This window comes from Heterodontus francisci, chromosome 41 (assembly GCF_036365525.1).
Source record: "Heterodontus francisci isolate sHetFra1 chromosome 41, sHetFra1.hap1, whole genome shotgun sequence".
NCBI classification, from domain to species: Eukaryota; Metazoa; Chordata; class Chondrichthyes; order Heterodontiformes; family Heterodontidae; genus Heterodontus; species Heterodontus francisci.
In genome coordinates this window covers 30,366,042-30,379,502 of record NC_090411.1, presented here as the reverse complement: position 1 = coordinate 30,379,502, position 13,461 = coordinate 30,366,042, and the positions used below count along the sequence as shown (strand labels likewise).

General features: G+C 44.1%; 1 protein-coding gene across 4 annotated transcripts; it reads right to left on the bottom strand.

The window, feature by feature from the left end:
- Positions 1-489: 489 nt before the first annotated feature.
- On the bottom strand, positions 490-13,443 carry pih1d1 (PIH1 domain containing 1). Of its 4 annotated transcripts, none has more exons than XM_068019688.1 (11): positions 13,356-13,443; positions 10,945-11,101; positions 10,744-10,810; positions 8,607-8,792; positions 8,181-8,242; positions 4,810-4,891; positions 3,955-4,051; positions 3,530-3,580; positions 3,209-3,299; positions 2,049-2,192; positions 490-1,560 (listed from the first exon to the last, which is right to left on the bottom strand). In XM_068019688.1, exons 2-11 carry the CDS (start codon positions 11,020-11,022, stop codon positions 1,525-1,527), a joined length of 894 nt encoding a protein of 297 aa, XP_067875789.1. In that variant the 5' UTR covers positions 11,023-11,101; positions 13,356-13,443; the 3' UTR covers positions 490-1,524. The 4 variants fall into 4 exon arrangements, with proteins under 4 accessions (XP_067875789.1, XP_067875788.1, XP_067875790.1 ...); XM_068019687.1 differs by having other exon boundaries at positions 13,270-13,441; XM_068019689.1 differs by lacking the exon at positions 13,356-13,443 and adding an exon at positions 13,146-13,247.
- Between the last annotated feature and the right edge of the window lie 18 nt (positions 13,444-13,461).

The following is a 13,461-nucleotide window of genomic DNA, read 5'->3' as shown; positions in this document are numbered from 1 at the left end:
GCACTAACTTCATCTAGTGACAATCTATATCTGCAAATCTCTTCCCATGCCTCAATCAGCAACGTGTTGGAAGGTTAGAATTCGGGACAGCACGTGGGAGTGGAGGGATTGGGAAGCACTGCCTTCTATAAACCTGACAAACCAGCTGCAGCTGCTGGCTTGGAATTCTCAGTAGTTCTTTTCAATGTCTAAATCCCTCCCTGAACAGACATTGGTGAGGTATGAGATATGCCGAACTGCAAGAAGGTCTGCTTTGATTTCAGTTTTCAATTTGTTCTTCTGTGTTCCAATTCATGAGCACGTATATCATTTCCTCCTCCTCCTTGTGCTCCCACCAACCTCATCCAAATGACAGTGAGTCCCTTTGCACTAAAGGAATACAAATGCAAACAGTAACTCAGCTCTCAAAAATATAAAAGCCAGAAATAATGCAATATGCATCAGTGAAACATGCGCCCATTTAACCGACAATGATCCCACACTGCACCGTTTCGATAACATAACCATTTTATTTACAAGGAAGTGTGGGGCAGAAGCCTAGCAGAAGGATGGGCAGAACTAAGAATTTATGACTTGCTGCACTCACAAAGATTTTGGCAAACTCGCTCACAATTTTAGTTGTCCATTAGAAGGATTTGGTTGCACTGGACCTGATTTCAGAGGATGCCCCAAATATTATATCAAGCAGTGAAACGTACATTAATGGCTAACAGAAAAATGTGAGTGCTTTAAATCCAAAACAACAATAGAAAACACAAGACACACACGCAAAGGTCAATCAGTGTCTGAAAAATGTAGGGATCTAGTAAAGGGCGCTTCCCAAACAGCTTTTTCACCCCCACATCAAATGTAGCCAGCCTACTGTGTGTTTGTAATTATCAACTAGCATCCCCACTATTGTCATTATCCAATGAATTTTGCTGCAAAGAATATAAGAATGTTGGAGGAGGACTGCACTGAGCATGGCTGTGATGCCCTCCACTGTCAAATAGCTTGCCAGCTTTCACCATTATTGTTCATATGCATGAAGAGTGGTGATTTAAGGGTAGCACAGTAGTTATGCTACTGGACTAGTAATTCAGAGGCCTAGACTAATGATCCAGAGACACGAGTTCTTAGGGGAGGAAATCTGCTGTCCCTACCCAATGTGGCATATATGTACTCCAGACCCACAGCAATGTGGTTAACTCTTAATTGCCCTCTGAAATGGCCTAGCAAGCTACTCAGTTGTATTCAAGGCAGCTCACCACCACCTTCTCAACAGCAGTTAGGGATGAGCAACACCCACATCCTGTGAATGAATATTTTAAAAAAAAATATGGGAAAGTGGCCATGGACTTTGAACTTCATAAAATTATTTTTAAACATAATTCCCAAGAACAAATTCAAAGTGAATGCCATGTCATCAGAATGGAAAGCGACATAGTAAATGTGTGGCGCTGATAGCATGCACACTGGGATCGAGGGAAAGTCCCTATTATCCGGTCTTCGTGAGTACAGCTGGTCCTGGAAGCATTCCCGGTCTTAGGCTTGCTGCACTGGCATAGTTATAGTCAGAACCTGCCAGAAAATGATACAGAAATTGAATAATTCCACATTGTGTTTTATGCAAATATACTTGCTCCCTTCTGAAGGCGAGTTTTCTTCGCATAATCTTCCGCCTTTGCACTAAACTTTCTCCATGCCAAAGTGCACAATGACAAGTGCACAGTTCACTCCTGTCTGGCACCATGTGGTACATCTGCTCTTGTATATGTACAGTACACACTGGATAAAGAGGGACAATTTACTCCTGTCAGTGAATATATGGCATGGGGGTGTCGCTGTGGCAGCACCTGTACACATACAGCAGAACCTAGGTTAAAAAACATGTTCTTCTTCTATCCAATACTGTGTACCTTATCAATGTAGGCTCCTGCATGTGCAGTTTTTTTTTTAAAAAAGGATATCATGGCACCAGTTTTAATGTTTCTTGTGGCTGGTTTCAGTCACAGATCTCGAGTATTATTGTGATTAGTGATCTGTCTTAAAGTTTGACTTCTCCTTACCTTGGTATTCCTGTTGAACTGAGAACCACTTTCCTCCTGAATGATATTATATGGGAGGTAAATATCTAGGTGATAAAGGTCTGGCCGTGCCCACAATACGATCCTGTCTTCTCCGAGGTCAAGTAATAAAACTCCTGCTGAATCCTGTGTAATACAGAGAAAACTTGTAATCATAGAATCGAACAGCACAACAGGCGGCCATTTAGCCCATTGAGCCTGCACCTGCTCTTTCGAGCAGCAAACCTGTTAGTTCCCATCCCTTGCTTGTGCACCAATTCCTGCAATTCTTTTCTCCCTCAAGGATTTATCCAATTACCTTGATTCGGTTTCCAGCACCCCATCAGGCAGTGCATTCCAATTCCTAACCACTGGTTGCCTGAAGTTTTTCCTCATGTCACCTCTGGTTCTTTTGCCAATCACCTTAAATTTGCGCTATCTGGTTATTGACCGTTCAGCCATTGGAAACAGATTCTCTATCTAAAACCTTAATGATTTTGAAAACCTCTTTCAAATCCCCTCTTAGCCGTCTCTGCTCTAAATATACATTGGCAATATTGGGTTGGTATAGCACTGTAATTTTCTCTCCTGAAAGCCTACAACTCTTACTGGAATATAGTTGCATGGGCATAAGTTATCTTCCAGTATCTAAGTAGGCCTTCTTCACACGTGAGTCTAAACTGTGAGTGTTGGCAAGTGTCTATGACAGTAAACTATGTCACAGACAAGCCAATGCAGTCCTCACCAGCGGGCGTAATGGGATCACAAACAGGAGTTTAAAACCTGACTAGGCTGTTCGGATCGGAGGCTAAGATTCATTTCGAATGATGGCACCTCTGACAATGCAGCACTCCTTCAGTATTCCACTGGAATGTGAGCTTAGATTGATTCCAACCCTGGTCTGGGGCTGGAACCCACAGCGTTCTGACCCAGAGATGAGCTGACAAAGTAAAAGATAAGTAAACACAGATTAATAATCAATTGCAAGTGTTTTTGCTAGGTAACAGCACGCTGCACCTTGCTGGATGGGCTTTGCACGGTCAGTCATGGTAAATCTCATTAGGAATTGGTTTATAACTTTATTCTCAAATCTTAAATCATGGCCCTGCAGAATCTCCCTCCATCCGCTCCAAAATGCAGCTGTCAGGGAATTAAATACTAACCACTTTTGGTAAGGAAATTTCTGCTACCAGGAAGCTGGGGTGTTCTTCTGCAGGCTCAGCCACAATTATGTATTCTGGTTCCACACAGGTGCTGCCAGAACAGAGAAAGAGAAAATGTTAACAATTCTGTAACAACACACATTCCTTGTACACAGTCCCAATGTTCCTTACTCAAAAACAAACCTATTGTCTGGGTCCCAAGTGTGAATGTGACTGTGGCTCCTGCAATCCGCATCTCGATCACTGAGTATTCTATTAGTTATAACTCACCTGGTAATCAATTACCTTCTCCCATTCTGAATTAAGATGAAGTAATCTTACCTTTCCACTTCTGATATGAGGGGTTGACTGCAGTTTCCTGGGGATGGAGTGCTGTCAAAACAAAATAAGATGGCATGGGTTGATCTATTATGTCAGGGTTCATGCCACAGGCATGGTATCTGACCCTATGGTTTCTACTAGTTTGAATCTTTATCCTTGAAAAATTTAGAAAATGCAAAGAGCTCTTTCAGCTGTCACAGTAAGAACGCTCCCATCAGAACCCCACCGGTGGCTGTGATTATTTCTATGTGCATTGCAGGGCTATGGGGAAAGGGGGTGGGGGGGCTAGTGGAACAAATTGGATAGCTCCTCTAAAGCCATCATATTGTTTGTAAAACCATATCATGAACGCACAAGGAATCAAATGCATCCTTAGTTGGTGCAAGGTGCAATATAAGTGCGAGTTCTTTCATTGACCATTTTACCTGGATTCCAGTTCCTGGATAATGGGTTTTGATTTTGTTCTGATGTTCTGTTCCGTTATGGATCCCAGAAATTTCCTGTTTTTCAGCATTCGCCATTCTGGGAACAAAATTGTTGACAATTTCAACAACTCGGTGGGAACACTGACCTTTCACCTCTGGAACCTGGGTTCAGATATAATGAAGGTCTCTACTATCTGATGGAGATCGAATCGGACACTAGCTTAAGCTATTCAGATCTGGCCATGGATCCTTCTCACCTTACTTTATTGTTTTTTAGCCCATCAGCGTCTGTTTAACAATTTCCAAATAAAAAATAGTGACACAGTCATCAAATGTGGAATGCCGATTCTTTCCCTGTACGATAATGTTCCCCACTTATCCCAAGCCAGAGACATTAGTTGTAGGTTGGATCCCAAAGTGGGTACAAGGGGTACTGCTGGAGTTTAGCCAGCTAAGGCGAGGCATACACCCAACACAGAGCGCTGGCAATCTTCCAGCCTGCTGGTGACTGGTAACGATCTCAACAGAAACCAGTCTCTTCCACTCTCATATAAACTGTGGCTGATAATAGCAGTGTTAAATTGCTTCTCTCTTTCACCCTCCATCATCAACATTTGGAACAACCTAGGCAGGTCTCGGGGAAGGGGACTCAACTCTGAAGAAAATATTGTTTGAATTATGGGCCAGTTGCCTGGGAAGCATGTCACTCTGTTCAAGTTCTGCACCATTGTTGAACCTGTCCACCATCAACTGTAACTCAGCACATGAAGGTTCTGCTCCACGATTAGAAAGAGGTGAGATCTTAATTTATAGGTAAACGGCAGGCTAAAAAAAAAAAACAACCTGGGTTCCTACCTCGGGAGAGTTCCAAATTATATTTGTTTTCTAGCCCTTCAAAGCCGATAGTAATGAAGAATTCCATGAAGAGTTTGTTGTTCTGTCAAAAAAGAAAAATGGAAAATAAATTACTTTCCTTATTAAGGAAGAATTGCATTTATATAGCACCTTTCACGACGTCAGGATATCCCAATGAAGTACTTTTGAAGTGTAGTCACTGTTGCAATGTAGGAAACATTTCAGCCAATTTGCGCACAGCAAACACCCACAAACAGCAATGTGATAATGAGCAGATCATCTGTTTTAGTGATGTTGGTTGAGGGATAAATATTGGTCAGGACATGAGGGGGATCTCCCTTGCTCTTCTTCAAAATACTGGGATCTTTAACGTCCACCTGAGAGAGCAGACAAGGCCTCAATTTAACATCTCATCCAGAAACAACAGTAACTACTGCGGAAGCAATTCATTAGCTGTGAAGCACTTTGGGATGTCCTAAGGTTGTGAAAGGCACTATGAACGGGCCTAAGGCCGTCTTTATTGGCCCTGAAAAGTGCCCAGTCTACCTCAAATTACCCTGGAAGAGTAATGTATCCCCAAAAATTTGAACAACAGGTAAAGCTAGAAAGGCACTATATAAACGCAAGTTCCTTCATTATTTTACTTTCCACAGTACAGACATTAAGGAATAAATGAATCCATAAATCAAGCACTTCCTAAAGTGCATCATACTGCAGAGGAAAACTATCAACCAGAAAGAATGCACGTTAGGATGCAGTGAAGCGGGTTATAGTTAGAGTGCATTGCGAGGGTCCAGGATGCCACCTAAGAGATGCTGCACTGGTGAAACAGGCTGGTCGACCATGAAGACCATCACCTGCACTCGTATGAAATCTCACTGACATTTACACCATTTTCAAAATTTTTACTGAATCACAGAATTGTAACAGCACAGGCGGCCATTCAGGGCATCGTGTCTACACCGGCTCTCCGAACGAGCAATTCACTTTGTGCCATTCTCCCACCTTCTCCCCGTAACCCTGCACATTCTTCTTTTTCAGATAACGGCCTTTTGAATGCCTCAATTGTACCTGGCTCCCCCACACTCTCAGGTAGTGCATTCCAGGCCCTAAGCACTCGCTGCATTCAAAATGTTTTTCCTCGTGTCACCATTGCTTCTTTTGTCAAATACCTTAAATCCGTGCCCGCTCGTTCTTGATCCTTTCACGAGTGGGAACAGTTTTTCCCTATCTACTCTGTCCAGACCCAAGAATTTAAATACCTCTATCAAATCTCCTCTCGGCCTTCTCGTTTCTCTAAGAAAAACAATCCCAACTTCTCCAATCTATCTTCGTAAGTGAAGGTCCTCATCCCTGGAACGATTCTTGTGAATTTTTTCTGCACTCTCTAATGCCTTCAGATATTTCCTAGAGTGCAGTGCCCAGAACTGTAAGCAATACTCCAGTTAAGGCCGAACCAGTGTTTTATACAAGTTCAACATAACTTCCTTGTTCTTGTACGCTATGCCCCTATTATAAAGTCTGGGATACCTTATGCTTTATTAACCACGCTCTGAACCTGTCCTGCCACCTTCAATGACTTATGCACATATACATCCTGGTCCCTCTGCTCCTGCACCCGCTTTAGAATTGTATCTTTCATTTTATACTGTCTCTCCATGTTCTTCCTACCAAATTGAATCACTTCATACTTCTCCATATTGAACTTCATTTGCCACTTGTCCACCAATTCGTCTATGTCTTTTTGAAGTTCTGCGCTATCCTCCTCACAGTTCACAATACTTCCAAGATCATCTGCAAATTTTGAAATTGTGCTCTGTATATCAAGGTCTAGGTCATTAATATATATCAGGAACAGCAAGGGTCCCAATAGCTGATCTCCTGTAGCATTGCTGATGGTAAGTTGGTCCACAATGACAGGTATGCACTGCACAATGTATAGTTCTGCTGCTAAAATGCATCTTATTTAAAGTCTGTTCATTTAAGGCCACAAAGTCTAAATTGCTGCACATACACATAGCCAGTAGTCAACCAGAGTTTAATGACCCTTTGCTGATGGAAGTTTGCATTTAGAAGACACTTGTAAATTTGCACCTCCAGGTCAGTATGAGATCACTGAGATTTATTTCTGCTTTTGTCACTTTGTAGTGTGAGTAATGCTCTGGGAACTGTTATGCAGAGAGACTTAGACATATACCACACTCTCAATTCACTTCATTACCATAAACTGTACTTCACCACTGACAGCTCTACCTTCAGCTGCCAAGGCTCCAATCTCAAGAATTGTCTTCCTAAATCTCCTAAACTCTGTTTCCTCGTTGTGACATGCTCCCTAAAACATACCTTTTTGACCAAGTTTTTGGTCACAGGTTATAATATCTCAGGTGTCAAATTATGCTCCATAACCTTAAACATAAGCTCGTTCAAAACTCTGCTGTCCATGGCCAAACTTGCACCAAGTCCTGTTCGCCTATCACCCGTGTTCGTTAACCTACATAGGCTCCTGGTTGAAAGCCTTGATTTTAAAATTCTTCTCGTTTTCAAAACCTTCCAAGGCTGTGGAATTCCTCCACTAAGCCTCTCTGCCCCTCTCTCTCTCCCTCACTCCTCCTTTAAACCTACCCATCTCAGCCCTACAAATCACAGGTTTTGGCAACTCTTGCCTTCTGGCATCCCCAGTTTTAATCACTCCAGCGTTGTCTGCTGTGCCTTCAGCTGCCAAGGCCCAAAGCTCGGGAATTCCCTCCCTCAACCTCTCCACCTTTGTTTCCTCCTTTAAGACGCTCGTTAAAACCTACTTCTTTGACAGAAGCTTTTTCTCATCTGTCCTAACGTCTCCTTATGTGGCTCTGTCAAATGTTGTTTGATAACGCTCCCATGAAGCGCCTTGGGACATTTTACTCCATTTAAGGTGTGCTATAAAAATGCAAGTTGTTGTTGTCGGTATTGTTCTCACCGTGTCTCATTAAACTCTTTCAAGAGTGTTTTTATTGATCAGAATGTAGGCAACACAGGGCAACATTTACTGCCCATCCCTAGTAATCCAGAGATGGTCATACTGGGTCACTTCACAGGGTATTACATGTCAGCTGATAAAGTGTGGGATTGGAGTCACATGTAGGCTAGGTAGGGTGGCAGGTCCTCTTCCCTGAAGGACATTGGTGAACCAGTTGGGTTTTCGCGACAATCTGCCAGCTGCATAGCTATTTAATCTGATGCCAGTGCCATCCACAATGACCAGATGTAACAAGTTCAAATTTGCATATTTCCCATACTCGGGGGCCTTGGCGTTGCTGGTTCAGTGCTATAACCACTACACCAAGCCACCACTTACACTGTGAGATTCAGCAATATAAATCATTGGGCCTTACCTGAATTTTGTTGTAAAATTTTGAATTGATGACTATGTCATATGCAGTGCATCCGTTCCCACCTGAAAAAGAAAAGAATTTTGATCATCCACAATGCAACATTTTTCCCCTCCAATTATTTCCTTTCCCGTTGTCAAGGTGGCACATTGTTTCACAGCGATGGTCACCCTCTGGCACCTTGCCCAAGAAGGCTTATCACGTGAGATCAAACCAGGGCTTTCCACTGCGAGGAAGAGGGGCTTCACATCCCAAGTTCAATCCTATCCTCACTTAACATTTACAGCTAACTTAGCACAATCTGGGACCATCCCAATTCGTACAGTTCACTGCCGCACTGACACTGACCCCTCCCCCCACCCAATCGCCAGCCAGCAGAGAGGGCAGAATTTGATTAACCTCCTCCGTCCCGATTATACAAACACATACTGTTGTCAATTTCGGCATGCGGTTCACCAAGGCTCATGGGAATTCTGTATCCGGAAGGATCATCTGATTCCAGCAGGGTCACCAAGCCGTCCTCAGAGAGATCTGGCGGAGGTGGGATCTGATCGGATTTGCAAACATTGATGAAAACTTTCTCGCTGCTCCTCGACTTTGTCTTCACACAGAAGCCTGTGAAAAGGGTGATATTTTTCTAAATTGATTTAGAGTTATCAGTACAGTACAGGAAGTCTTTGAAAACAGAAAAGTACTTTTTCCTCAATTCCCTTCACTCTACCATTGGCGGCTGTGCCTTCAGTCGCCTTGGCCTCGAGCTGTGGAATTCCCCCATTAAGCCTCTCTCTCTCTCACTCCTCCTTTAAACCTACGTCTTTGACCCAGCTTTTGGCCACCTGTCTAAAGTGACTCGTTGTCAAATTTTGTCTGATAATACGAACATATGAATGAGGAGGAGTAGGCCATTCGGCCCCTCAAGTCTGCTCTGCCATTTGATAAGATCATGGTTGATCTGATTGTGGCCTCATCTCTGCTTTCCTGTAATGTATCCTGTGAACCTTGGGATGTTTTACTACTATAAGGGCGCTATATAAATGCAAGTTGATGTTGTAGCAGCAGTAGGGATACACAACTGGCCTCAGCACCCTTGGCTTAGAAAAAGGTGGGGGAAGGAGAGGAAATAAACCAAGGGTGCCCCCTCCCATCAGCTACGCAATGATTTACATTGGTAAGTGCACGTGTGCAGGTGTTAGACGAGTTCAGAATCCAGTCTGGCTCTAATTCCCATGGTAAAATTATTTGCTGATGCTTATGGCATTTCCCATATGTGCGGTGAATATCCCCTTGGACAAGTTACCAGTGGATAACCTCAGTCAGCCATGGCTCAGTGAGTAGCACTCTCACTCCTTGAGTAGGATGGTCATGAGTTTAAGTCCCACTCCAAGGACTTGAGCACAAAATCTAGGCTGACACTCACAGTGCAGTACCGAGGGAGTGCTGCACTGTCAGAGTGGCTGTCTTTTGGATGAGGTTTTAAACCGAGGTTCCATCTGCCCTCTTGGGTGGATGTAAAAGATCCCAAAGTACTAAACTGAAAAACAGCAAGGGAGTTCTCCCTAGTGTATTGTCCCTTATTTATCCCTCAACAAACATTACTAAAAAAAACATACTATCTGGTCATTATCACATTGCTGTTTGTGGAAGCTTGATACGTGCAAATTAGCTGCTGCAATTCATACATTACAGAAGCGACTACACTTCAAAAAGAACTTCATTGGCTGTAACATGCTTTGCGACATCCCGAGGTCTTGAAATTTGCTATATAAATGAAGGTTTTTCTTTCTTTTAACCAGCGGAACTGTAATTCAGCATGGACAAGTGTTTTTAGGAAAGAACGAGAGAAACCTGGATGAGGCAAAGGCAACACATAACGCATGGGTACACAGCATCACAGAGAATGGCAAGGCACCAACACAATTTCCTACATGGTGACTTTCCCCACTGTTTGTTAGACCATCCGGGGGAGGAGATGCTGAGCAGAGCCCAGGAATATTCCTGAAGAGTGGACTGTTTTACATATGCCTGGGGACAAAGCTTATTGGAATATTCTTTGCCTTAAAGACGTGCTATAAATACAAATAATCATTATCGGACAATAAAAGGCTGCAGGAACCCGCACTGACACCAGGGTCCTGTAAACCGTCCACTAATATAGCAGTGGCACAAAGGAGCCAAAACACAGAAAACAATGGCCATTACTCGTGGGTAACAGAGTGGAGGGCAAAGGTGAGGACAGAGTATAAAATAACTACACTCCTTTTAACTCCCGCCCACCAAGAGCCCAATGTAACTTGCAAGCTAAAAGGCGCCACTGTGTAAAGATTCTCCGGAATCTATTTCGTTTTTATCATTAAGACATGTTAAGACTTTGTTACATTTTGATGATGCATTGCTTCACTTGTTTATTTTTTACACGCACTTCTCAAAGGCTAATCCATAACTTGGAATTAGTTATAATTTCTGAAAAGGAGGTTACTGTACTAAAAAGTAGAATATGAAGGGGAGGGCAACTTGCCGCTTGTGGAATGCTACGCAGGGGGAAAAAGTGGGGGATGGGATTCTGTACCTGGTTGTGGTCTGATTTGCTTGGATTCCTGTGTTGTTGGAAGTTGGCTTTGCATCTCCCTTGCAGCCTGAAGACGGAGAGGAAACCAGTGTGAAGTTGCATTTTCATCACCATAATAATTAACAGCTACAGTTGCCCACATATTCAAACCTTGAGTGCTCTTAAATTAAGTGAGGGCAGAAGGTGGGTTAGCATGCCTACCTGCAGCAGCAGTTGCTCATACAGCGCATCCTCCTTGTTTATCTCGGCTGAAAACAGGCTTCCGTCTGTTGTTGCCATGGTCCAACTTGTTAGGTGTGAAAAGCCTGGGCGTGCCTCTCAATAATCGCCAAAGGAGTGAGCATCAAGGTCAACAGGACTATCAATGTTTTTTTGTATAAACACAAAAACAGGACAATCTGATAAAGATGTAGTTCACCTTTCACTACATATTACCTTTCTTTTTGAAGTTATGTTTTTGTACAATAGGAAACAAAAACAATGCCTTGGGGTGGGGGGAGAAGACGGTGTGGAGTGCAACCATAACAGCTGACCTCCTGACTGGTGTTGCTAATGGATAGTCTATTATCTGCAGTGATGTTTAGCTGATAAAGTTGAATTTTAAAAACATTTTAAACATTAAAATTTTAATTAAAAATTCTCATCCTTGATTACAAATCCCTGCACAGTTTCACCTCTCTTACTTCTCTGTAATCTCCTCCAGCTGCACAACCCTGTTAATAATTTGACCATTCTTGACTTTAATCACTCCACCATTGGCGGCCGAGCCTTCAGCTGCCTGGGTCTTAAGCTCTGGAATTCCCTCTGTAAACCTCGTCACCTTTAAGATGTTTCTTTGAGCTTTTGTTCTCCTGCCCTAATATCTCCTTATGTGGCACATTTTGCTTCGTAAAGCTCCTGTGAAGCATCTTGAGACGTTTTATTACTTTAATGGTGCTATATCAACACAAATTGTTTTTGTTATTCTGATCTGTTCCTTTAAGGTCTTTGCTCAAGTACAGCCTGCAGACAAGTTGAGTTTAGTTTAGAGATACAGCACTGAAACAGGCCCTTCGGCCCACTGAGTCTGTGCCGACCATCAACCATGCATTTATACTAATCCTACACTAATCCCATATTTCTACCACATCCCCACCTGTCCCTATATTTCCCTACCACCTACCTATACTAGGGGCAATTTATAATGGCCAATTTACCTACCAACCTGCAAGTCTTTTTTTGGCTTGTGGGAGGAAACCGGAGCACCCGGAGGAAACCCACGTAGAGACAGGGAGAACTTGCAAACTCCGCACAGGCAGTACCCAGAATTGAACCCGGGTCGCTTGAGCTGTGAGGCTGCGGTGCTAACCACTGCGCCGCCAAAGAAACACAACATGAAGTCAGTCAGAGGTGAATTAGTATTGCAGAGGCATGTGTCTCCAGATTAGTAGCTGTTTATCAATCCTTACTTGGAGAGAAGCCTCTCCCATCCCCCCAAAGATTAACAGAAACTAGTTGCCTTTTAAAGTGCATGTAAATAGATAATTAGTTATTCCAGTGTCGATTTGTTTGCTGTTTTAGGAATATTGCTACATTCTAATTAAACAGCTTGGATAATTTACATCTGGAATAATGGAAATTATTTTTTGAGCTCTTTTATGGCAGATTGCTCAACCTCTTTCCTTTCTCTCCAGTTAAGACCACAAGATAATAATAAGGAAGATCAATGGCTCAACTTAGCTTGTCTACCAGAATAAACATGCAGTCCACAAAATGCACGGTTCAGAAACAATTTCAAGAGTTTATCGTTTATTAGTCTACGCAGAGGTGCACCCACTCAGAGCAGCGCCCAGTGAGCAGGCAGCACCCACTCAGAGCAGCGCCCAGTGAGCAAGGGGCACCCACTCAGCAGCACCCAGTGAACAGGCAGCACCCACTCAGAGCAGCGCCCAGTGAACAGGCAGCACCCACTCAGAGCAGCGCCCAGTGAACAGGCAGCACCCACTCAGAGCAGCGCCCAGTGAACAGGCAGCACTCACTCAGAGCAGCACCCACTCAGAGCAGCGCCCAGTGAACAGGCAGCACCCACTCAGAGCAGCGCCCAGTGAACAGGCAGCACCCACTCAGAGCAGCGCCCAGTGAACAGGCAGCACTCACTCAGAGCAGCACCCACTCAGAGCAGCGCCCAGTGAGCAGGCAGCACCCACTCAGCAGCACCCAGTGAACACGCAGCACTCACTCAGAGCAGCACCCACTCACAGCGGCACCCAGTGAGCAGCCAGCGCCCACTCACAGCAGCACCCACTCACAGCAGCACCCAGTGAGCAGCCAGCGCCCACTCACAGCGGCACCCAGTGAGCAGCCAGCGCCCACTCACAGCGGCACCCAGTGAGCAGCCAGCGCCCACTCACAGCAGCACCCACCTGCTGCTTCTCTGTCCTGTTGCTATGCGCAATGTCCCAAACTCTTCCCCGACAAATCCCGGCCCAAAACAAAAGGGCCGGGTTGGGGGGGGGGGGGGGAAGAAATAAATAAAGTCAAACAAACCAGTTGCCCTGCTCCTTGCATTTTCCCTGCGGCCAACATATGAAAATGTAACAAAAGCAATTCAATACAAAAAAAATTAATCGTACGGAGAATGGGGATGTTATATGTAAACGATACAGGACGGGACATCACTCCGCAGGCGTGTTGACCTTCTTCCGGCGGAAGGCTGTGCTTGCGGGCAGACGGTCCCGT

Bases quoted from the DNA above. Each gene is read 5' to 3' on its own strand.
- pih1d1 (XM_068019688.1), bottom strand. From the start codon at position 11,022: ATGGCAACAACAGACGGAAGCCTGTTTTCAGCCGAGATAAACAAGGAG. The intron at 3,581-3,954 runs GTAAAATGGTCA...TTGTTTTGACAG, and splicing joins ATCCAGGAACTGGAATCCAG to CACTCCATCCCCAGGAAACT. The intron at 2,193-3,208 runs GTTAGTATTTAA...TGTATTACACAG, and splicing joins AAATTTCCTTACCAAAAGTG to GATTCAGCAGGAGTTTTATT.